The 23,890-nt window shown below is 45.4% G+C and overlaps 1 protein-coding gene across 1 annotated transcript; it reads left to right on the forward strand.

Annotated features, from left to right (window-relative positions):
* Window positions 1–10,457: 10,457 nt before the first annotated feature.
* Window positions 10,458–17,165, forward strand: LOC128098279 (C-type lectin domain family 4 member K-like). The gene is made up of 6 exons (XM_052719197.1): window positions 10,458–10,536; window positions 10,629–10,745; window positions 12,611–12,985; window positions 14,407–14,558; window positions 16,114–16,232; window positions 17,015–17,165. The coding sequence occupies exons 1-6, from the start codon at window positions 10,467–10,469 to the stop codon at window positions 17,163–17,165; spliced, it is 984 nt and encodes a 327-aa protein (XP_052575157.1). The 5' UTR covers window positions 10,458–10,466.
* Window positions 17,166–23,890: the final 6,725 nt, after the last annotated feature.

Raw genomic sequence — 23,890 nt, forward strand, 5'->3', positions numbered from 1 at the left:
CACACACAGAGGTTTAGTCTTAATTATAAATGCCCAGCCTTAGCTTGACTTGTTTCTTGCCAGCTCTCCTTAACTTAAATTATCCCACCTATCTTTTGCCTCTGGGCTTTTACCTTTCTCTATTCCTGTACATCTTTCTTTGTTTCTTACTTTGTGGCTTGCTGTGTAGCTGGATGGCTGGCCCCTGATGTCTTCCTCCTTCTCTGGCTACTTCTTTTTTCCTCCCAGATTTCTCCTTCTATGTATTCTCTCTGCCTGCCAGCCATGCCTATCCTTTCTCCTGCCTTGCTATTGGCCGTTCTGTTCTTTATTAGACCATTAGGTATTTTAGACAGGCACAGTAACACAGCTTCACAGAGTTAAACAAATGCAACATAAACAAAAGTAACACACCTTAAAATAACATTCTACAACAGAAGTTTGTGATCAGGTCAGGTTTATTAAATACACTCATGAACACAGAATGAAGCTGTGCTCCTGCCTCTTAATTCCCAAGAGAGAGATGGAGACCAAACTGCAAACCATGCTTCTCCTTCACTCGCTCCAGCTCCAAGTCACCCAAGAGAGAATGTGACCCCCATCCCCCAAAGCGCGTGCCGGTTCTTAATGGGTCAGGTATCCTCAGGAGACCACACCCATTGGTCAAAACTGCACCATTCATTGGCTATTGGACCAAATGGCAGAATCCCACAACAGCTGCTTCCTCACATCTTGGTGGATCAGGAGGTAGAGAAAAGGGAGTGTCAGTTCTGCCAGGTTTCTCCTTTTCCCTGTTTACTCCAAGTCTGTTCCTCAGTCTGTAGGATGCTACTATCCACCTTCAGGGAGGGTCTCTCCTCCTCAGTGAATCCTCTCTGGAAACTCCCTCACAGACACACCCAAAGAGTGCCTCACTCTTGTCTTAAGCATTTATTAATCCAACCAAGTTAACAATTAAAATTAACCATCACAGGTACCAGGCAAGAAGGTCCAGAAGGGACATTCTCATCCTTATACGTTTGACTGGAATCAAGGTAAGCAACAGGAAGAGGCAGGTCCATTCTTGAAAGTTCAGAGCAGCATGGCTTCAACTCAGCAATTGGCTTAGGAAGAAGCTCCCACCAAAGACTAGAGCAGAGTGCATGCTGGGCAGCTGCAGACAGAGGGAAGATGGGTGGACCTGAGACAGGACTGGTGGAGCTTCATCTTTGCTTCCTAGCTTCCTTTCTAGGACTGGAGGGTGAATGGTGAGATCCTATCTGGGTTTCCCACCCAGAGACTCAGCTCTATTATGAGCTCAGTCAGCCAGCAAAGGTAGCAAGGGCTATGGGTACCAAGGGATGCTAATTGAGGCTATGCTGAGCAGCGAGGCAGGATGCTTCCAATCAGGGAATCCTCTGCAATGGTAGGCAGCTATTTTCTTGACTGCTGATTAGCCTGCCACCCTGGGTCTTGATATCACACTTTTATTGAGCCTCAGCACTCAGGGAAGCTAAGGCAGCTTTCCAGCCCTGTGGCCAGAACTGTTATTAGTTTCTAAGTAAGGTATTAGCTGCACCTCTCTATGCCTTTCCCATGCAAATGAGAATTGGATTCAGTGGTGAGAAGTAGAAACTTCTAGAAAACAGATCCCTGGCTATAGACTGTGGGGAGTTCTGACCAGCGATCAAGTCATCCATTCATTTATTATCCATCCACTCATCTTATTTTCTCTCCATCTATTCTCCATTGTTGCCCTGTCCATATCAGTCCATGTCCTGATCTTCTATTCTCCTATTCATCCACTGTTCTACAATTCATGCATCCATTGATCTTCCATTTGATCTTTTCACCCATTATCCATCCATCCGTTGATCATCTGTCCAATCATTAACCCATTTACACATTTCCATTCATTATCTCATTTGCTTCTCTTCCACTTATGCATCCAGCTGCTTATCTTTTACCCACCCATCCATCCACCCATCCACCCATCCCTCCCTCCATCCAATTATCTGTGCTTAACTCCTTCATTTCCTCCTTGTGTAGCTTGAGTTTTCCTGCCTGGCCCACAGTCAGGACAAATCTCTCTCACCTGCCAGTCCCACAGCTGCTTAAACCCAACCAAGTAAACACAGAGACTTATATTGGTTACAAACTGTATGGCCATGGCAGGCTTCTTGCTAACTGTTCTTACAGCTTAAATTAATCCATTTCCATTAATCTATACCTTGCCACATGGTTTGTGGCTTACCGGCATCTTCACATGCTGTTTGTCATCGTGGCGGCTGGCAGTGTCTCTCTGACTCAGCCTTCCACTTCCCAGCTTTATTCTCCTCCTTGTCCCGCCTACACTTCCTGCCTAGCCAACGGCCAATCAGTGTTTTATTTATTGACTAATCAGCAACACATTTGCCATAAAGAACATCCCACAGCACTTCCCCCCCCTTTTTTTTTCAAAAAGGAAGGTTTTAACCTTAACAAAATAAAATTACATATAATTTGGGAATTTGGGCGTAGCTTCTCTTACTCCTTCCTGCTGGAGGGGGGGCGCTGTATCTTATGGGGACACAAAGAAAATTTTAGAATTATGGAATAGTCCATGAGGATGTATTGTCTGACCCAGTTGCCTTGAAACCATTCTGGATGTTGGATCATCTGGGCCATGGTGTCATCGGAGACCTTCAGGGGGTTTTGGCTGGTCAAACCTGATGTATCTTAATCTGGAACAAATCCATAGCCTCTGGCTTTCTGTGGGAACAAAAGCAGAGTCTCCTTTCCAAAGTAAGATATCCTTACATCCAAATTTTGAAGTCAAGGTACCTTTAAAATATACATTTTGGCATAACTCAACAGCTTTTACAATCAAATGTTTTTCTGCAGTTAAAAATCCCAAAGACAGCACAATCCAGATTCTCTGTGTAATATTCATCTTTACATGGCTTATTTTTATATTAATTTTACTGTCTCTTTAAAGACTTTATTTTTTAAAACTATGTATTCGTTTATATAACTGTATATATCACTTTTTTGTCTCTTTCAAGCCTACGTATATTTTACACACATTGTAAACTATTACATCTGAATCTGTCTTATTGTGAATCTATTGCTTTAAACTGCAGCAGCTGTGGCTGCTGGCTCTGCCCACCTCAGCTTCCCAACATGGTGGTGGTAGTTTACCACCAGCTCCGGGAGCTATCGTGGGTCTATGCTTTTATCCAAGCAGCGTACAGTCCAGAAACCTCTTTTTTTGTTTTGTGCTAGCAAAGACTAAATCCACCATGCAGCTTAATGTGCCACTTGCAGAGGCCTCATTCCCGCCATACTGCAGGTCTAGCGTGCACACCAGGAACCCACAAGTAGCTCAAACCGGCAGCTGCTGCTCATTTGAGAGAGACAATTAGGAAGCTGTTTTTAGCTCTGTTTTAGAATCTTTTCTCAGTTTTTAGGTGGAAACTCTTGCCACCACGTTGGACACCATTTGTAGCTTCCCATCATGGCGGTGTTACGTTTTGGCCACCATGTTGGGCGCCAAATGTAGATGTAACCAACCTTCTTATTAAATAAGAAACACAGAACCAATGCAAAGAAGAAAGCCAAGAGGTCAGAGCTAAGAGCTAAAACCTTACCCTTCCTCCTGCAGTGGTCCTACCTCTCCGAACCAGAGCTACCCTTGTGTTAAAGTCTTTATATAGAGTTCCTGTTCTGCCTTCTCATTGGTTGTAAACCCAACCACATGACTGCCTCCTCACGGCCTGTCTGTATAGGCCTCCAGGTTTTCCATGATTGGTATTGATTAAAGGCATGTGTATCCAATAATGGCTGTATCCCTGAACACACAGAGACTTACCCAGCTCTGCCTACCAAGTGCTGGGATTACAAGAGTACGTCACCACTGCCCTGCTTTCCTATGGCTTGCTAATAGCTCTGACCCCCAGGCAACTTTATTTATTAACATACAAATAACATTTTAATACAAATAAAATATCACCATATTTCCCCTTTTCTATTTTAATAAAAAGAAAAAAAAGAAAAAGCTTATAACTAACATAAGAAAAACTATATACAAAAGTACAATAACTATATACAATATAAGTTCATTTGTATTTGACAAATTCAGAGAAAATAATTCCATTATCTATTCTATTGTATCTAATTCACTTTCTATCCTAATTAATCTTCAACTATAACTAACTAATCTTCAACTCCCTCAGAGACCCAAGAAGGAAATAATATTAGCTAACAAGAAAATAAAAACAGGAAGTATATGCAAGCAACTTCCAAAAAATTGTGAGTTGACAGAAACAGCCAGCTGCCTGGACAATCATCTGAGGTTTCTCCGCAGTGTTGGGGCATCATCTTCAGCCTATAGGCTTAGCATGTTTGACAGACTCATTTGTGAAGTAGGATGTACACAAGGTCAACAGTTCAACCTCACATTGGGTGAGAGCAGTCCATGTACCAGAAACACCTGAATTCCACTAGTGTCATGTCATGATTCAGGATTTTAAATTCTGAAAATTGTTGATGGTTTTTTAATTCAGCTGTCCATTCTTCTTGGCTGTGTATATATGGCTTCATCTCAGCATCCCGTTCTTCTCCACATCCCTCTATCAAATGCCAGTCTACTATTGAGAGGTGTGAGCTTAGTTACTCTTCAAGAATAACTGTTTCAGCTGCTGTTCCATTGCACATCAGAGGCCATCGGCCCACTGCCTGTTCAGCTGCCTTCGAAGAAAAGGGCACTGTACCTTTTCCGAATTGCGAAGGCCACTTCAGGGATGGTGCCATATTGTCCTAGCCTCAGAAGATGCCTTTTGATAAAGCCATAACCACACTTGTTTTGGCAAGAATCAGTAGTCCTTTGTTTCATGTCCTCTCTGTCCATTTTGTCAGCAGTTGATTCGAGGATACTTTGTTGTCCAGTGGCTAACTTTTGCCACAATGAAAGTTAACTCCATATGCAGTTTCTTCAATGCCCATATTTTCTCTGAAGTAGATTGGTACTGCCAGAAGCCAACATGTCTCAAAAAAGAAAAATTTTCTAAGTTATTAAATCATATTAAATGCCATATTCTATAGATCTCTGAAGGGTTTGAAGATGACCTGTCTAAAATATATCTGCTCAATTTTTAAAACATATCTAATATGACTACAAGTTCTATTGTAATGTCTAACTACTAACCTTCATTTCTTTATATCCTAATAGTTGGTAATAATAACATTCAAGGATCAGAAAATTGCATTACATTGTTAAATGAATGGTACAATTAGAAATATACATAAAGCATTTTCTAACAATATCAATTTCAATATATATAATTTGTATACAATATAAAACAATCCAATCCAATGTAAAGTATTTAAAACTAGCAATTGTCTTTTTCTTCTTCTTTCTTTCTCTTTTTTTTAAACAAGAACTTTAAATCTAATCTCCTTTGCTTAGCCTTTTTCCTAACCCTTGACAACAACTTATAACCAACACCCCTAATCAATGAAAATTATCCCAGACCCAAAACCCATTAAAAGACCAAAAAAACCACCCGTCCCACATCCTTGTTGTTGCTGTGTGTCATGGCACGACATAGGGGTGTGGGTTCATGAGGGTCCATGGAAAGAATACTCAGAGGCATCTTAAGAACGAATCTAGCTGGGCAGTGGTGGTGCACACCTTTAATCCTAGCACTCAGGAGGCAGAGCCAGGTGGATCTCTGTGAGTTCAAGGCCAGCCTGGTCTACAGACACCTAAACTATACAGAGAAACTCTGTCTCAAAAAAAACCAAACCAAACAAACCAGAAAACAACAACAACAACAACAACAACAACAACAACAACAACAAAACCCACAAAATAATGAATCTAGCCTTTTGTGGCTGAAGGGGGGTCCAGCCTGGAAGGACTGAAGCATCTTCCCTTAGCCTCAGGCATTTTTATTTCTCTCCATTACAGTTTAGCCAGTTAATTTCCATATGCTCAAAACAACCTGACAGGAGCTCCCAACAATACAATGCCAAGTGCAAATTCCTCGATTTCTCAGGTACCACGGTTTTCTGGTTTCCTGAACCAAGTTTTGCACAGGCCTTTGTATCCTTGGGAAACTCCGAGACAAGATTCACATATAGGACAAGGGAAAGAAAAGGTGTCTTGTAGCTAGAGTTTTCCTGCCTGGCCCACAGTCAGGACAAATCTCTCTCACCTGTCAGTCCCACAGCCGCTCAAACCCGATCAAGTAAACACAGAGACTTATATTGGTTACAAACTGTATGGCCATGGCAGGCTTCTTGCTAACTGTTCTTACAGCTTAAATTAATCCATTTCCATTAATCTATACCTTGCCACATGGCTTGTGGCTTACCGGCATCTTCACATGCTGTTTGTCATCGTGGCGGCTGGCAGTGTCTCTCTGACTCAGCCTTCCACTTCCCAGCTTTATTCTCCTCCTTGTCCTAGCCAATGGCCAATCAGTGTTTTATTTATTGACTAATCAGCAACACATTTGCCATACAGAACATCCCACAGCACCTCCCCCCCTTTTTTTTTTCCAAAAAGGAAGGTTTTAACCTTAACAAAATAAAATTACATATAATTTGAGAATTTGGGCGTAGCTTCTTTTACTACTTCCTGCTGGAGGGGGGCGCTGTATCTTATGGGGACACAAAGAAAATTTTAGGATTATGGAGTAGTCCGTGAGGCTGTATCGTCTGAGCCAGTTGCCTTGAAACCATTCTGGATGTTGGATCATCTGGGCCATGGTGTCATCGGAGACCTTTCAGGGGGTCTTGGCTGGTCAAACCTGATGTATCTTAATCTGGAACAAATCCATAGCCTTTGCCTTTCTGTGGGAACAAAAGCAGAGTCTCCTTTCCAAAACAACATATCCTTATATCCAAATTTTGAAGTCATAGTATCTTTAAAATATACATATTGGTTTAACTCAACATCTTTTATGATCAAATGTTTTTCTGCAGTTAAAAATCCCAAAGACAACACAATCCAGATTCTCTGTGTAATATTCATCTTTATGTGGCTTATTTTTTATATTACCTTTACTGTCTCTTTAAAGACTTTATTTTTTAAAACTATGTATTTGTTTCTATAACTCTATCACCTTTTTTGTCTCTTTTAAGCCTACGTATATTTTACACACATTTTAAACTATTGCATCTGAATCTGTCTTATTGTGAATCTATTGCTTTAAGCTGCAGCAGCTGTGGCTGCTGGCTCTGCCCACCTCAGCTTTCCAACATGGCCGTGGTACTTTAACGCTGGCTCTGGGAGCTATCGTGGGTCTATGCTTTTATCCAAGCAGCGTGTAGCCCAGAAACCTCTTTTTTTTTGTTTTGTACTAGCAAAGTCTAAATCCACCATGCAGCTTAATGTGCCACTTGCAGAGGCCTCATCCCCATCATACGGCAGGTTGAGCGAGCACACTAGGAACCCACCAGTATCTCAAACCAGCAGCTGCCGCTCATTTGAGAGAGACAATTAGGAAGCTGTTTTTAGCTCCGTTTTAGAATCTTTTTTCTCAGTTTTTAGGTGGAAACTCTTGCCACCACGTTGGACGCCATTTGTAGCTTAAGTTTTCCTGCCTGGCCCACAGTCAGGACAAATCTCTATCACCCACCAGTCCCACAGATGCTCAGACCCGACCAAGTAAACACAGAGACTTCTATTGCTTACAAACTGTATGGCTGTGACAGGCTTCTTGCTAACTGTTCTTACAGCTTAAATTAATCCATTTCCATTAATCTATACCTTGCCACGTGGCTCGTGGCTTACCGGCATCTTCACATGCTGTTTGTCATCGTGGCGGCTGGCAGTGTCTCTCTGACTCAGCCTTCCACTTCCCAGCTTTATTCTCCTCCTTGTCCTGCCTACACTTCCTGCCTAGCCAATGGCCAATAAGTGTTTTATTTATTGACCAATCAGCAACACATTTGCCATACAGAACATCCCACAGCAGTGTCTGCTAAACAGAAGATGGATCAGGGCGAGGTGCCACTCTCTGGAGCCAGGTCAGGTGCGGCTCAGCAGGAATGCACCACACTTGTTCCTTTCCTTTTTTCTTCCTCACCCTTTTCTTTCCTACCTTCCGAGAAATAGTCCTCTAGAGTCCACAAAGTACATGATTCTTAGAGTGTTCAAAGGTTCTTAGGCTTCTTCAAAGCCGGAGGAGCTTCTCAGGAGAAAAGTTACTCTTTCACTGAACCCCAGATTAGCTACTCTGTACCCTAAACATCTCCTCCGCAGGGAACTCTGTTCATGATTCCAGGGAAGGAGAGAGGAGCAAGGAAGAGAGGAGAGGAGAGAGAAAAGAATAGTCTGAGTCAACTGCTGCTGAGCCATCCTGCTTAATTTGTGAGCTGTCCAAGCTGCAGGAGGCATGGAGGAGAAACCAAGATTCCCAAGAACAATGTGATCTCTATGTTGAATTTTATAAAATTACATAATCTTATATGAGAATATTTTATTGCAGTGGTCTCCTAATCAGTCTCCTTGTTTCTAGACTCTTGTACCCAAGTCTATGATCCTAAAATGGTCAGAGGGCTCTTTCTTTTGTGTATGTGTGTGTGTGTGTGTGTGTGTGTGTGTGTGTGTGTGTGTGTGTGTGTGTACATGCATATGTGTTTACATACATGTGTGTGCATGCCTGTAGAGGCCAGAGGTCAATGTCCAGTGACTTTGTCAATCAGTTTCCACCTTATTTTTGAAACAGGGAAAACTAGTGAACCTAGAACTTTCATGTTGCCAGACTGGTGAGCCAGGGATCTCCATGGATCCTCCTGCTTCTGCCTCCTTAGCCTGGGGATATAGGTGGCTGCTGGTGTACCTGGATCTTACATGGAATCTGGAGATATGAACTCATGCTTATGTGGAAAGCACTTATCTCCTTAGCCCCTCAGAATGCTCTTGCTAGCCCCTTTCCTGACTGAAGTCCCCTTCCTGAACCCATAGGAAGGTAAAACTCCTTAAGGTGATGGAAAAGGACCCTCATCATCCGACTAGATGCCTCTTTAGACCCATGTCCACCCCCTGCCACATACATCACATGTACATAGGACCAGAGCTATCCACAGTTCCCCTAGATACCATTAGTCTTATTTCCCAGACACCGAGTGTGCCCTTGCCTCAATCAGTACTCCCATCACTCTGCTCCCTGGACCTCCTTTGATAGTGCATTATTGAATACCCAGGGTCTGGGGATTTCGCTACGTCTGGTGTGGGTTGTCTGAGGGGAAAAAAATCTAGGCACACTATGCTTTTATGTCTGTTAACCTTATTCCTCTAAGAGAAAATTCTATCAATACAACTGTAGCTCCATCAGGCATTCAGGGCAGGTTTAACTCTAGACATACCAAGCTCTTTATCCATCTGCTTTATTTCTCTGGTCTGAAATCCTGTCTATATAGCTTCAGTTTTGTCCATTTTCCTCTCATAGTCCTGTTAATGACTAAGCTCTTATGCTTCCAGCCTCATCTTCGTCCTCTGTTTCCTCATTCTCCATCTCTACTACTCTCTACTCCTGGTACACTGATGGACCCTACAAGAGTTCTGCCTTATCATCTACAGAACCTCTGTCATCCTCTCTTCTCTCTGGCCAAGCCATTCTGTCTGCTCTACAGAAAAATGCCTGCCTCTTCTTTTCCTAGCCACAAGGTTCTCTGCCACCTCAGGAATGTTGTTCTACCTTCTACTTTGATACATCAAAATCTCTTTTGTCTCAGTCAATTGCTCTGGAGAGCAACTAGGCCTCAAGGCAGGGGGATGGTCTGAACTTCATTTGCGCAAGAACCAAAGCTATGTGTCTCCCACCAGCTTGTCTCCTAGGCTCAGCAGGGGAGTTAGTTACCTAGAAGTTCAGCAGGTCTGGAAATATTTGGCCACGCAAGAATTTCATAGCAAAAGACAGCTGAAATATTAAAGGCTGGATAACACCAAATATTCATAATAAATGGTTTGCCTTTTGACAGACCCTTGGCTGGTCAAAGTATAGCTTTAATACCCAGCTGAATCTCTATGATACATTCTTGTGACTTGCCACAGTGCATATCCATCCACTGCCATGTTCTCCACCCTGTATTGTAATTTACTTGCTCAGGTTATTTTTTTTCTGTCAGGTTGCAAGCTGCCTGAGTAGAAAGCTGAGTAGTTACTTCATCTCTGGGGTCCTGGGTTGGGCTCTTAGAAGATTCTCAATGTGTGTTTGTAGGGGGAGGGGTAGATGTTGGATGGATGATAGATGAGGGAGTCTTTACAAGAGAAATAGAAGAGCCTTCAGATTAGATGATTCAAATGTCTGTGTCCCAGGGAAGAAGCCAGGTGCTTCCCCCCAACACCAAAGCCCGGATTTTTGGGCTGTGGCCTCAGCCTGGCAAAGTGTCTAAGCCAAGAACAGGGAACTTGGGCATGACACAGTTACCTGTTTTGAGACTCATTTCCCGTTTCTTTCTGGATAAAAGGCCATTGGGGAGACAGGCAGCCAGAAGTTCCTGTGCCAGAGGTGGAGATGAAGGAGAGGGAGGCCCCCGATGCACACTTCACAGTGGACAAGCAGAACATCTCCCTCTGGCCTCCAGGCAAGTGCCAGCTATTGCTCCATGCCCACTTGGTGCTTATGCCCATCACCACTCTACACTGACCCTTAACAAACTTCTGTGTCTCTTTCCAGAGCCTTCTCCCAAGCATGATCAGTCTCCAGTCCTAAGGAAACCTCTCAGCCTCCGTGTGGCCTTCATCTGTCTGGCATTGGTCCTGGTCACCTCTATTGTGCTTCAAGCTATTTTCTGTAAGTCACCAGGTCCCCAGATACCCAAACCCTTTTTGCTACTGTCCTTGGTGTCTTCAGTATATGATGTTTCAGGAATTTTGCTGATGTTTCTGGAAGCTGACCTGTTGCTGCTTCTATCCCAGGTTTCTTGGAGGATTTTCTGACTGACATTAGGAAAGATCTGTTCTCAGGGGTACTCTTCAGTGTTAAGGAAACAGTCACCAAGGTTTACATCTCTGCCTTTGCCTCTCTTAGCATCCTGTCACTCACAGCTCTGAGACCCTTGGATTCAAAGCCTTGAGGATAGCTCCCAAGAGTGAGTGTGATGTCTCCTGACCCTACTAGGGACGGAGTTCTCCACTGAGCAGATAGAGAACTTGGCCAAACCAGCAGACAGTCTCCTCACTCTCTTGTATGTCCACACTTGAAGCCTTCTTAGTCCTCTTCTAGAATCTTCTTTGTCTCTGCTGTGGTCACACCTTTCTCCCTTCTGCCAAGTCTCTAGAAAGTATAGGGAGGGATTGTCTTCTCTTTTCAAGGCCTACCTGTGTGGTCTCAGATTCTCAGTCACACCCTTTCTAGTCCCCAATACTGACCTTGACCTTATCCTAGAGTCCTGGTCTTGTCTCTTCTCCCTCACTTCTCTGTCTCTCTCTGTCTCTGTCTCTGTCTCTGTCTCTCTCTCTCTCTCTGTCTGTCTCTCATTCGAAAAAAGGTCTCACTATGTAGCCCTGGCTGGCTTGGAACTCAGTTAAGTCAGGTCTGCCTGAAACTCATTGAGATCTACCTGACTCTGCTGGGATTAAAGGTGTGTGATACCATGCCTGACTGTTTCTGGTTTCTGGCACTGCCTTTTTCATAGGACTCTTTTGGAAAATCTCATATTTTATTTTATGTATGCAAATGTTTTGCTTGCATGTATGTGTACTACATCCCTAGAATGTTTTGCCGGCATGTTTGTACACAACATGCCCTAGAGCCCAAAGATAGAAGAGGGCATCGGATCTCTCTATAACTGAGGTTATGAACAGTTATGAGCTGCCATATTGTGTTGGGAAATTAACTCAGGTTTTCTACAAGAATAGTATTCTTCCTACTGAGTCATTTCAGTTCCACAGGACTCTTTTGATAGTTATTGGTGAGTTTTGGTTCCCATGAATATGATCCTAGTAGAGTATGAAATATAGGTACAGGCAAGGGCAGAAATAGCTTAATATCCCTCTCATGTGTTCTGGAGTCTGCATAGAGAAAGCCCTGCCCTTGGCCATAGAGCAGCCTGTGGGCAGACAAGGGAAGGGTGTGCTGCCCTTGCTGGTGGCTGTGTCTCTGACAGGAGATGGCTGGGGACTAACTCATAGGCTCAGAGGGGACTCAGTGATGGAATAATGAGGGAGTGACTAAGGGTGCCCCTTTATCAAGTTCCCCTGGCCATACTAAGGAATTCCTTTTTTTTTTTTTTTTTCTGAGACAGGGTTTCTCTGTGTAGCTTTGAGCCTTTCCTGGGACTCGCTTTGTAGACCAGGCTGGCCTTGAACTCACAGAGACCCGCCTGCCTCTGCCTCCTGAGTGCTGGGATTAAAGGTGTCTGCCACCACCAACCGGCAATACTAAGGAATTTCAGGGCTGGGCTCTCCCTCTGCTTGTTCATGAGGCCTCTTGGTCTCCTCCCTGCCTGTGCCAACCAGCGTTCCTGACAGATGGTGGCACATTGTGCACACATGTGTATATTAGTGAATGAGTGGAGAGTAGGTGGCAGCTCCTTGGACTGTCTCGGTCCTTTGGATCAAAAAGCTTGATCCTGCATTTTTCCCTTCCTTGGGCCAACACCCTACCTCTGTGTCTTAGAAACCCTTCAAATGACCTCTTGACTTTTTCAAATCCAGATCCCAGGTTGATGGAAAAAATATTGAATATGAAGAGTGATGCTGAGATGTTGAGAGGTCGTGTGGACAATATCAGCACCTTGGGTTCTGTTCTTGAGAAGGACAGAGGCCGTGTGGAGAAGGCTGAAGTTCAGATACAGACACTGAACACCAGCCTCACCCGAGTGCGTTCTCAGATCATGTCTTTGAGGACCAGCATGGCACAAGCCAGTGCTCAGATTAGTGCGTTAACAAGAAGATGGGTGGATGTTGATAATCTCAGTTCCAAACTCCCAGAGCTGCAAAGAGATCTGGATAAAGCCAGCACCTTGAATGCAAAAGTCCAAAGACTTCAGAGCAGTTTGGAGAATGTCAACAAAGTACTCCAAAAACAGAGTAAGTAAAGAGAAGATCACCCTGCAGGCTGACCAGTGTCCATAAAACCCTACCTGTCTTGGACAGGAGGCCAGCTAGCTTGTGGGTAGACAGAGGACAGGGAAAAGGGTGGGCTGGAAAGTTAACAAGGAAGGTGTCTTATTTAGGGTTTACTATTGCTGTGAAGAGACAACTATTATAAAGAAAATATTTAATTGAGGGTGACTGGACTACAGATTCAGAGGTTCAGTCCATTATCATCATGAAAAGGAGCATGGCAGCGTGCAGGCAGACATGGTGCTGGAGCTGAGTCCTTACATCTTGATAGGCAGGCAACAGAAAGTCAACTGACTTCCTCACTGAGGGAAGCTTGAGAAAAAGAGATCTCAAAGCCCACCTCCACAGTGACACACTTCCTCCACCTAGGCCATGCCTCCTGATAGTGTCACTCCTTTTGGGGGCCATTTTCTTTCAAACCACCACAGTAGGCCTTAACTATTGGTCTCAGAGACCTTGGGGCAGTGAGGAGAAAAAACACCAGGCCTAGTTTGGGTCTCTACACTAAGGTGCAGTGTGTAGAAACATTAGGGAGTCTGTCCTGGCGTTCTGTATGGCCTGGAAAATAGCCATATTTTAGGTTTTGAGAGAGTGAGTTTATTAAGTATATAGTGAACTATAGATAAAAGAATGAATAACAAATGAGAGATGGATAGATGACTGATAGACAGGCAGACAGATACATAGGTGATAGATAGATTGATATAGCAAAACATCTAGTTGGGCACTCATAACATCCAGCAGAAATCAACTGGGGAAACCCGACTGAGACCCTCGGTTGGAGTTCCTGATGGAGAGTCCCTGAGGAGCAGAGTGTCCCCTTGGGTAAGGCTTTCAAGTAAAAGAACAAATAACAGCTGGAAGGTGACATTATCAAGTGGGGAGCTACGAACATCGAGCAAAAACTGACTGGGGAATTTGAAGCAGACAGCTGGAGTTCCAAGTGGAGCTCTCTGTCCTTAGAGAGGACTTTGAGACAAACATGCTTTGGTATGAAATTGGGAGGGATGGGCAGCTCCCCACCAGAGACAGCTTCCCATTAGCTCACATAATGACATTACACTAATACAATATGTACACACGGCCTGGATCTTGCCTCTTCACATGAAGTTCATTACTGTGAGCCAGGGCCCAGGGGTAATGGCCCTTGTGTTCCTCTCATATTCTCCCCTCCCTGTCCCTGTACCTTTTCTACCATCAGAGGGTCTATCACAAGTCTCAGACCTTTAGGGTTCCAATAGAGTGTCCCCAGTCCCTGACACTGGGAACCTAAGGACCCTTGGATCCATTCACTGCTGTCCCCAGGATTCCATCAAACACCCCATGCCCAGTCAGGATGCAGAAGAATGTGGAGCACTGCTGTTACCTCAGCCTTTGTTTTCCAGGTGACATTCTGGAGATGATGTCTCGAGGCTGGAAGTATTTTGAGGGGAACTTCTATTACTTTTCACACACCCCAAAGTCCTGGTACAGTGCAGAACAGTTCTGCATTTCTAAAGAAGCTCATCTGACCTCAGTGACCTCAGAATCAGAGCAAGTGAGTGCAATCATCCCAGACTCTGTGGAGGGCATGTCAGAGAGGCTGGGCAGGAGTTTGCTGCAGTAACAAAAATCCTTAACAGTTGATGATCTAAAGATGAAGGCTCATTTCTTTTGTGTGTGGGTGCATGGGTGCATGGGTGTATGTGTGTGTGTGTGTGTGTGTGTGTGTGTGTGTGTGTGTGTGTGTTGTGTGTGTGTGTTGTGTGTGTGTATGTGTGTATGTGTTGTGTGTGCAGGGGTGCAGGAGCGTGCACCCATGCATATGTGGAGGACATCAACTGTCCTGTTATATCACTTTGTCTCTTTCCTGAGCACTCCCTGGTAACCAGCAAGTAAGTCTCAGTGATCCTGTGTCTCTGCCTTCCACAGAGCTGGGGTTATAAGGGTGCCAGGGATTTGAACTCAGAGCCTCTATCTTATGTAGCAAGTGCTCCTACCCACTGGGACATCTCCCTAGGCTCACACCCTTGAAGGTTTCTTTCTCATGTATACTGTACATCTTTGAGGGACAGCAGGTGTCCTCTTAATTGTGGGTATCAAGGACCTAAGCCGTAGGAGGGTTTATTTCATCACACATCACAGTTGCTGAAGCAGCAAGGAGACACTGCCAGCTTCATTGATGTTAAAGATCCTACACTCAACTTACTTGTCATTTCTGTTCACATGTCCCTAGCAAGAGCCAGTCACACAACCCTGCTAGCTTCAAAGAGGGCAGCGAGGGGGCGCTCTTTTCTTGTGCCAGAGAATAGACATAATTTGTGAACAACATTAAAGATATCCCAGGATCCTCGAGGCCTCCCTCCTTGTGACAGAGTGTAGATGGGCTCATTGATCTGGGAGGTGGAGGAGTGAAGCAGAGTGACGCTGAGTGTCACAGTCTGCCATCAAATTTGTCCTGGAGCTTGGGGAGATGACTTACTTTTCCCAGGCCTCACCTTAAGTGAATTGATGAAATAGTGCCTGCCCTGGAGGGTAAAGGAGGGCGGCAGGCATAGTGGTCTTCTAGTCTCTGGCAAAATTAATCATGTAATTTAGATATTACCATTAGGCTGTTCCCTTGATGTTCAGCTGAATTTTCTTTTTTTCCCTCCTTCCTTCTGTCCTTCCTTCCTTCTTTCCTTCCTTTCTTCCTTTCCTCCATTTCTGTTTTATGGTTGTTTTTCTTTTGAATCAGGATCTCAGTATGTAACTCTGGATGGCCTTGAACTCTCAGTCCCCTGGCCTCAGACTCCAGAGTGCAGGGATTGCAGGCATCTGCTGCCATGCCTGGCAGGCTGTGTCTCCCTTGTTCTCCAGCACCTCACTAGAGAGCACAGGTTCCAAGTTGCTAGCTGATAAGCAAAGAGCATCTAGGACTTGGAAGTGGGCTCTGAGCTCCAGGCACAGCAAGGAGGTGCTGAGAGAAGATGCTGTACCAGTGAGTCTGTGAATCTCCTGGGGCACCGTCAAGTTCAGGGGGCTGATGCTGTGCACAAGTGTAGAGTACTCAACAGGCAGGTACTCAAAGCTGTGGTGGTGGACTCCCCTCACTTACTCTGTGTTCCTCACAGGAGTTTCTCTACAAGGCAGCAAATGGGCTTCCACTCTGGATTGGTCTCACCAAGGCAGGGAATGAAGGGGAGTGGTACTGGGTGGATGAAACATCATTCAACATGAAGCAAAGTGAGAGGTGAGTGAGTCCGCTGCGTCTTCTCTCCCAGCCTGGCTTGCTGGGTGGAGAGTTCCCATGAACACAGGGCTGTGCACTGTCCTTTTCTAGCACAGTGGCAGCTGGAGTGGACACCAAGCTAACTGCTGCTGCTCACTGGGTGGTACCTGGGGCCAGTTAGGAACCTGATGTCCTATGGTCTTGGCAGCAAGATGTTCTGCCCAGCTGGGGTGAACAACTGACCCAAGTCCAGGCCTATATGGTATGGAATTGTGAGAGCCTTGAGAGCAGGGGGCAGGGATGCAGCAACAGGCTTAGTTGTACTCATGTCATTAGGGTTGAGAGCAACACCTTGCAGTATTGTCTCCAAGGATGAACATCAGGATTGAGGCAGCCCATCAAAATTATTTATTTATTTTTGTTTGTTGTACATGGTGTTCGTGTGAGAACATGTGCCACATCTGTGTAGAGGTCAGAGGACAGCTTGTCGTAGTCTGTTCTTTCCTGTCTTATGAGTCCTTGGGATTAGACTCAGGCCATCAGATTTGGTTGTAGGTACCCTAGCCCACTGTGGCATCTTTCAGGCCTCTAACATAACTCCTTTTTAAGACAGTATCTCCTGTGTCTCCAGCTGGCTTGGAACTTGCTCTGTAGCCTAGATTGACATTAGTCCTCCTGCCTCTACCTCCTGAGTGCTGGGATAAAGGCATATGCCACCATGCCAGTCTACTTGGTGCTGTAGATGCAGTGCAAGGCCCCCTTCTGCCAGGTGAATAAAGTGTCTTTGTTTTCTCCCTTGGTAGGTTCTGGATTCCAGGTGAACCCAACAATACTGGGAACAATGAACATTGTGCCAATATCAGGGTGTCCTCCCCCCGGGCCTGGAATGATGCTTCCTGTGACTATAAGTTCCTTTTCGTCTGTAAGCGACCCCGCATCCAGGCAGTCCCATGACAGGCCTGGCCCTGAGCTCAGCATTTGTGTTCCAACAGTGATCCTGCTTCAAGAGAGGCTCTCTTCCTGACACACCAAGATTGGGTTGCGCCTTACGTTTTTCTTGCTTGTAAATGTCCCAAACATACCGTGTTGTCCATCTGTCTTGACTGGGATCTCTGTCCCTGGAGAGCCTTGGGTTGGTTTAAATGGGCTAGAAAATGGAGAAGATGTAGATGTTCCTGCTGCCCAGGTGAGGCAGGTCAGTACCCTGACATCTGCAGAACATTTTGTTTGTGTTTTCTTGATCCTTCTAAGAAGCTTTTGCTGACCATATATAAAAACTACATTCAAACATGACCAGTGTTTGAGGACACAGACATGTTTAGCCCAATTTAAACACTATACACTTTATACATGCATTAGAACACCTCATGCTACTCTCAAAGTGTGTAAATATTTCATGTTTTTATGTGTCCATTGCAAATAAATTTAAAGACTTACTTTTTTTGACGTGTGTGTGTGTGTGTGTGTGTGTGTGTGTGTGTGTGTGTGTGCTCACAGAGTTCAGAAGAGGGTGTCTAATCCCCTAAAGCAGATGTTTGCAGATGTTTATGAACCACCTGATAAAGGTGCTGACATCCAAACCCTGGCCTTCTGATAGAGTAGTAATTTTTCTTAACTGATGACCCATCTCTTCAGTCCTGTAAATTTAAATTATAGAAGAAAAGAACAAAATACAAAAGTACGTCTGAAGGCTGGAGTGTGGCTCAGAGGGTAAAGTGCTCTTGTGGCACTAGTGACCCCGAGTCTGAGCTGCAGGACCACACAACAGGTGTGGTGGTGCATACCTGTGATCCCAGCAGTGAGGAGGTGGAGGAGGAGAATCAGAAACTCAAGGTCATCCTCAGCTTCATAGTGAGTTTGAGGCCAGCCTGGCGTACAAGATCCTGTTTTGGGAGAGGGGACAGTTTGCTTCAGGGTAACTAAGGGATTCTTCCCATATTGCCATGAGGCTCTCTCTAGTTGAGACCACAATTCCCATATGTCTATTTAGAGCACTGGCAGGGGCCTGTGATTGTTTTCTGTGGGAATAGCTGTTTTTGGTCACCCTGTCCACACCATATTCCATCACCTCTTTATCCACTTTCTCTGAGGTTCAAATCCCTATTTCTCTTGACTGAGCTAACCCAGTGCAGGTCGGGACTGGCAGGTCCTCTGCCTTCTTTTGAGCTGCCTGGTTGAGCTCCCCTTCCTCATGCCACCAGGCCATCACATGCTCAGTACCCCTCCACCACAGCAGTCTGGGTCTCCTACCTCTCCTCTCCATTGTGTTCCCTCTCTTGCTATGCCCTCTGTGGACAAAGTCCTCTCTGCTTTAAACACCTCTTGGCTCAAAGCCTTGGAGTGCAGGTTTTCATTCTCAGTGGCCACTGTGAACCTAAAAGAACATGTAGTTTTGGGGTACATTCAGATAGAGGATAAAAAATAAAGAATAAGGGCTGTCTGGCCCTGGAAATGCCAATAACCACAGGCAGGGCTTATCTTCAGTTTTTATGTGAATTAGTTATGGTAAGGTTTGAAAAAAATGTGTCTCTTGGAGCTTCTGGGTATTTACTCTTCTGTTCTCTAGCTGTGTTCTCAGGGGAACCTTGGTGAGGTCCTCATTCTTCACAGAGTCTGGGTTTCCAAGACATGAGCTAGAATCCTGAGACCAAGGCCTGAAAACAGGGGTCACCAACAGGGGGCAGCAGAGAGAATGCAGGTGGTGTGAGCAGGACTCCATTGAGGAATCTCAGGAGAAACCTTCCTCCCTCCCTCCCTTCCTCCCTCTCTCCCTCCCTCCCTCCCTCCCTCCCTCCCTCCCTCCCTCCGTCCCTTCCTTCCTTTCTTCCTTTCTTCCCTCTCTCCATCCTCTCTCTCTCTTTCTTCATTCCATTATTCCTTTATTCCTTAATTTGTTTTTATTTTTATTTATTGAGACAGGGTTTACCTGTGTAGCTCTGTCGGTACTGGAATTCACTCTGTAGACCAGGCTGGACTTGAACTCACAGAGATTCCCCCTGCCTCTGCCTCCCGAGTGCTAGGATTAAAGGGGTGCATCACCACCACCTGGTGAGTCATTCCCTTCTTAAGAGTGCAGTCAGCAGGGTACTGCCTAGTGAGAAGGAGGGAGAGTAGAAAGCAGAGCTTTTGTTTTTATGTTTTATTTTTTGAGACAGGGTCTTTCTATGTGGTCCTGCTTGGCCTGGAACTCACAGAAATCTGCCTGTCTCTGCTCTTACCTCTCCAGTACTTGCACTAAAAGTGTGCCCCACCACACCAGGCTGTAGGTTTGTGTTTAGGGTCAGGACATCTTTGAGCCTCCCAGGTCTCCAAAGACCTCAGCCTGAGGCCCCTTGCTCTTACCAATCACCCGCTGAAAGGCTCCCCATCTGTCTAGCACCCTACCATAGAACCAGCTGTCTTCCATTTAGTTTTCAATGTGATGGCTAAAGAAACTCCATTTTGTGGTTGGCATCCATCTTGGTACCTAATAGCCATTTTATTCCTGACTCAAACTCCTGGAAGATAAGTTCCCTGCAAGCTTGGCTCCTCCACATCCCCTCAGAAATGCACAGCCATGATATGATCATCTGTTGTTATGCTATGACTAACTGCTATATTTTGGCTTCTGTACATCGCTTTGGTAGATGTTGAAGAACTGTTTTAAAGTCTCCTTGACCACTTACTCTTGGCCAAGCAGAACAGCTTCTGTTGCTTTTGCCTTTAAAATCCCCTCCTTCACCTGCCTCTGGGTGGCATGTCTTGGGTTTGGGTTAGAGACTACAGTCCTGCTAGCAGTTTTAATAAATTCGGCTAATAATAATCTGAATTGAGGATTGTGTTTTCTCCCCCCAATAGTCTCAAGCTCCATAACATTTGGAGACCCCAGCAAGATCCTGGGAGAATACAGATTCAGAGCTTGGGTCCAGGATAGGTCCTGGGGCAGACTTGGAGGCCCTGGGAAGCCTGATTCCACAGCTGCCACAAATTTTAGAGTCACTAGTTGGGGTCAGGTTCTAGATGAGGGCAAGTCCCACAACTCAGAGTCCCTGGGGGTGAATAGCCCTAGTTAGGGGCAGGCATATTTGTGAACTTGAAGTCCTAGGGGAGCTCTAGCCTGTGATCACTGCAAATTTGCAAAATAGAAACCAAATAAAAGAATTGCCAGCTGAAGCATTCTTAAAATAGGACCGATGATGAGTTGTTCTAGAGTTCTGGACATTTGGGGAGACATAGGGGAGATCAGAAGTGATCACAGACTCAGTCTCCAGGCACACAGACATGTTTCTGGTGTGCTTATACGTTTTCTTGCAGAAACAGGAACCAGACTGAGTACATCCAAGTTGCCCTTGAACTGCATGCTGCAATACTTCCAGGAGTTCTGCAATGCAGACTATAGAGCTAGGATGTCACCCAGACAGCTCTTGACTCTGTGCATAAGAATGGCCCACTTTTGTTGTGGGATGGCCTGATGCAGGGCCATTTGACCATCAAACTGCCAAGAGAGTCTAGCAAGTAGTCACAGGGAACCTTGGTTCCCCTGACAGTTTCCTTACACTAACTGCTGGCTCTTCTTCCTCTTGAATCCCCTCCTTGGCAGAGATGTTAGGCCCTTAAAAAGGTTCCTCTGAGTCACCAAGTCGGAGGTTGAGCAAAAACCTAAGCAAAATACCTGGACTTTCTGTTCTAGTACTGGAGGAACAGGAAGAGGAGGAGGAGGAGGAGGAGGAGGAGGAGGAGGAGGAGGAGGAGGAGGAGGAGAGGGAGGAGGAGGAAGAGGAGGAGGAGGAGAAGGAGGAGGAGGAGGAGGAAGAGGAGGTGTTTTTAGCAGCAGAGGTTTCCTTACCTCACAATCCAAACATCCAGCCAGTTCAGAATCTGACTGTCTGTAGTCCAGGAATCTCTCTATATCTGTCCTTATATCACACTCCAGGAGAGAGCGGGCTTATGCTCCACCCCAGTTGAGCCAGACCCCTGCTGTTCACCCTTTTAAAGAAGCACCCTCTAGTGGGTGCCCATCCCTGCCAGAGGAAGGGGCTGATGGGGAGCAGTTTCTAGTTTATGCTCCTTTTTTGACCAGTGATTTGTATAACTGGAAGATCCAGAACCCTCCCTTCTGTGAGAAGCCTCAGGCTCTCATCAGCCTGTTGGAAACTTTTCTTTACCCATCAACCTACCTGGGCTGATTGTAAGACATTTCTAGGTACCCCCCTTTTTTTTTTTTTTTTACTGCATATTAGCTGCCAATTGTTCAGTTCTCAAGCTCAGCCTTGCCTATAGGTGTTAAACAGTACCCATCTCAAGAGAAGCTAGGTTGGGTATTAGAGAGCACAGCATCTGCTTTAGGGATGCGGGAATTTTGGTCCCCAGCACTCGCCTTGGGACACTCCACTGTTCCCTGTTGATAAGCCTGGCACTGTTCAAGACTTAAGCCAAGTAATAAGAGAATGGAAATTATCTACCCATCTGTGCCGAACAAATACACTTTGGTCAGCCTATTAGATCTAGGAAAACTGTATACACCTGAAAGATACCATTTTCTCTGTACCCCAGGGCTCTATGAGCCAACCTATGTTTGTTTTTGAATGGACAGATCCAAGTCAGGGTTTAGTGACCAACTGACCTGGAACCGACTACCGCAGGGGTTTAAGAATTCCCCTACTCTGTTTGAAGCCCTTAGTGCAAATCTGCTTGAGTACCTCCAAGGGCACCCAAAGGTCACCCTCTTTCAGTTTGTGGATGATCTTCTCATCACTGTACACACCCCAAAAAAGTGCGGAAAAACCTCTTAAAATGCTTTAAAAAGCTCCTTAAAATGCTCCAGAAGCTGGACTACTGCATGTCTGCCCCATAGGCCCAATTGTTCTCCAATAAGATAACTTATCTGGGGTATTGCTTAGAGGGTGGCAACAGGACTCTGTCTTTGAGCAGGATCCAAGCTATCTTAAACATCCCCAAGCCACAAGGTAAAAGGCAGGTGAGAGAATTCTTTGGGCACAGTTGAATACTGTAGATATGGTACCCAACTTGGCAGAAATAGCAAAATTTTTATACTAGGGCCTAGGAGAAAATGGCCTCCTGAGCTGGGAATCAAAGAAAAGTAGAAAATCCAAAACCTCAAGGAAGCTTTTATGTCAGCTCAGCACTCAGGGTTCCCTGACTTTGTTAAACTTTCACTTATTTTTGGGAACAAAGTGGGGTGGTCAAAGATGTACTGACTCAGACTTTGGGACCCTGGAAAAGGCCTGTGGCTTGTTTATCTAAATGCCTAGACCCTGCTGCAGCAGGATGGCCTCCTGCATCCGGACCATTGCCGCCATGCACTTTTGCTAATGGAAACTGACAGACTGACCATGGGACAGGAGCTGGTTGTCACCAGTCCTCACACCATTGCAGTGCTCCTTTGGAGAGCTTCTGAGCACTGGATGTGGAACACATGCCTCACCCTTATCAAGTTTTCCTTTTAGATGCACCCAGGATCTGTTTCTCACCATCCACATTGTTGATCCCAGCCTCCTTCCTTCCTGACCCTGAAGAGAAGCCAGCCTGTGACTGTGCCCAGGTCATTGACCACCTGCAATATGGACGACCAGACCTCTGAGACCAGCCCCTGGGGATGGTAGATATGACTCTATTCACTGGTAGAAGCAACTATGTACAAGGTGAGGTTAGGTATGCAGGAACAGGTGTGGTGATGCTCATGGTGGTAATCCAGTCCCAATCTCTTCCCCAAGAGACATCAGTTCAAAAGGCAGAACTGATAGCCTTGACCCAGGCACTAAGGTGGGGAAATAGCTATGCTGTCAACATCTATACTGATAACCAGCATGCCTTGTCACACATCCATGGTGCTTTGTGCCAAGAACAGGGTCTGTTGACCTCCACAGGAAAGGAAATCAAAAACAAAGAGATCTCTCCTCTCTTAACATCTATTTTGCTGCAGGAGAAGCTTGCTATTATCAATTGTTCAGGACATGAAGAAGGAGACTGGTTGTTTCAGTAAGAATGGTCCCAGATCACGGATCATGACAGCTAGACCTGAAAGGATCTGGGAAGGATGCATGATGGTGGCAGAATCAAAACAGAGTCATTAGTGTCAACCCTAACAATAATAAAATGGGAAAAGCATGGACAGGAGGAAGAAAGGGTCCTTACACAATCTTACACAAGATTGCCTGCTCGTCACAGAGACACTTCCAAGACTAGGAGCTTCCCCAGATGCCACAACCTTATGTAGAATATCCCTCCACAAGTTCTGCCCAGCCACCCTCCATCCAACCTCCACTGGTTCCTACTGCTCCTTTGCTACATACCCCACTGCCTTCACAACCCAAGAAATGTCATCCTATCCCTAGAGTTTTGTTCCATCTTTTGAAAGGGACTTTGTTTCCTGGAGACACATATGTCACTCTCCTACCATGTCACTGGTGGCCAAGCATGGGGGCTTTCTGGCATGGATGGATCTTGCTCCAAGGAAGTACCCAGCTCCCAGGGGTTTTTCCTGGCAAGTCACCTGCTTTGAGAATGTGATCATGAGCCACATTCAGGATGGGGAATCATGCTCACTTAGGGCTTTGTGGTAGTGGTGGTGGTGGCTGGGCAGCCAGGCTTCTGTGGCCAGCATAGAGGAACTCTTCATTCTGGAGATTACAGACAGAACCTCCACCCAGCAAAGGCCTGTTATTGGTGGCACTGGTGCA

This window comes from Peromyscus californicus, unplaced genomic scaffold (assembly GCF_007827085.1).
Source record: "Peromyscus californicus insignis strain IS unplaced genomic scaffold, ASM782708v3 Scaffold_6__1_contigs__length_162567912, whole genome shotgun sequence".
Classification (NCBI taxonomy): Eukaryota; Metazoa; Chordata; class Mammalia; order Rodentia; family Cricetidae; genus Peromyscus; species Peromyscus californicus.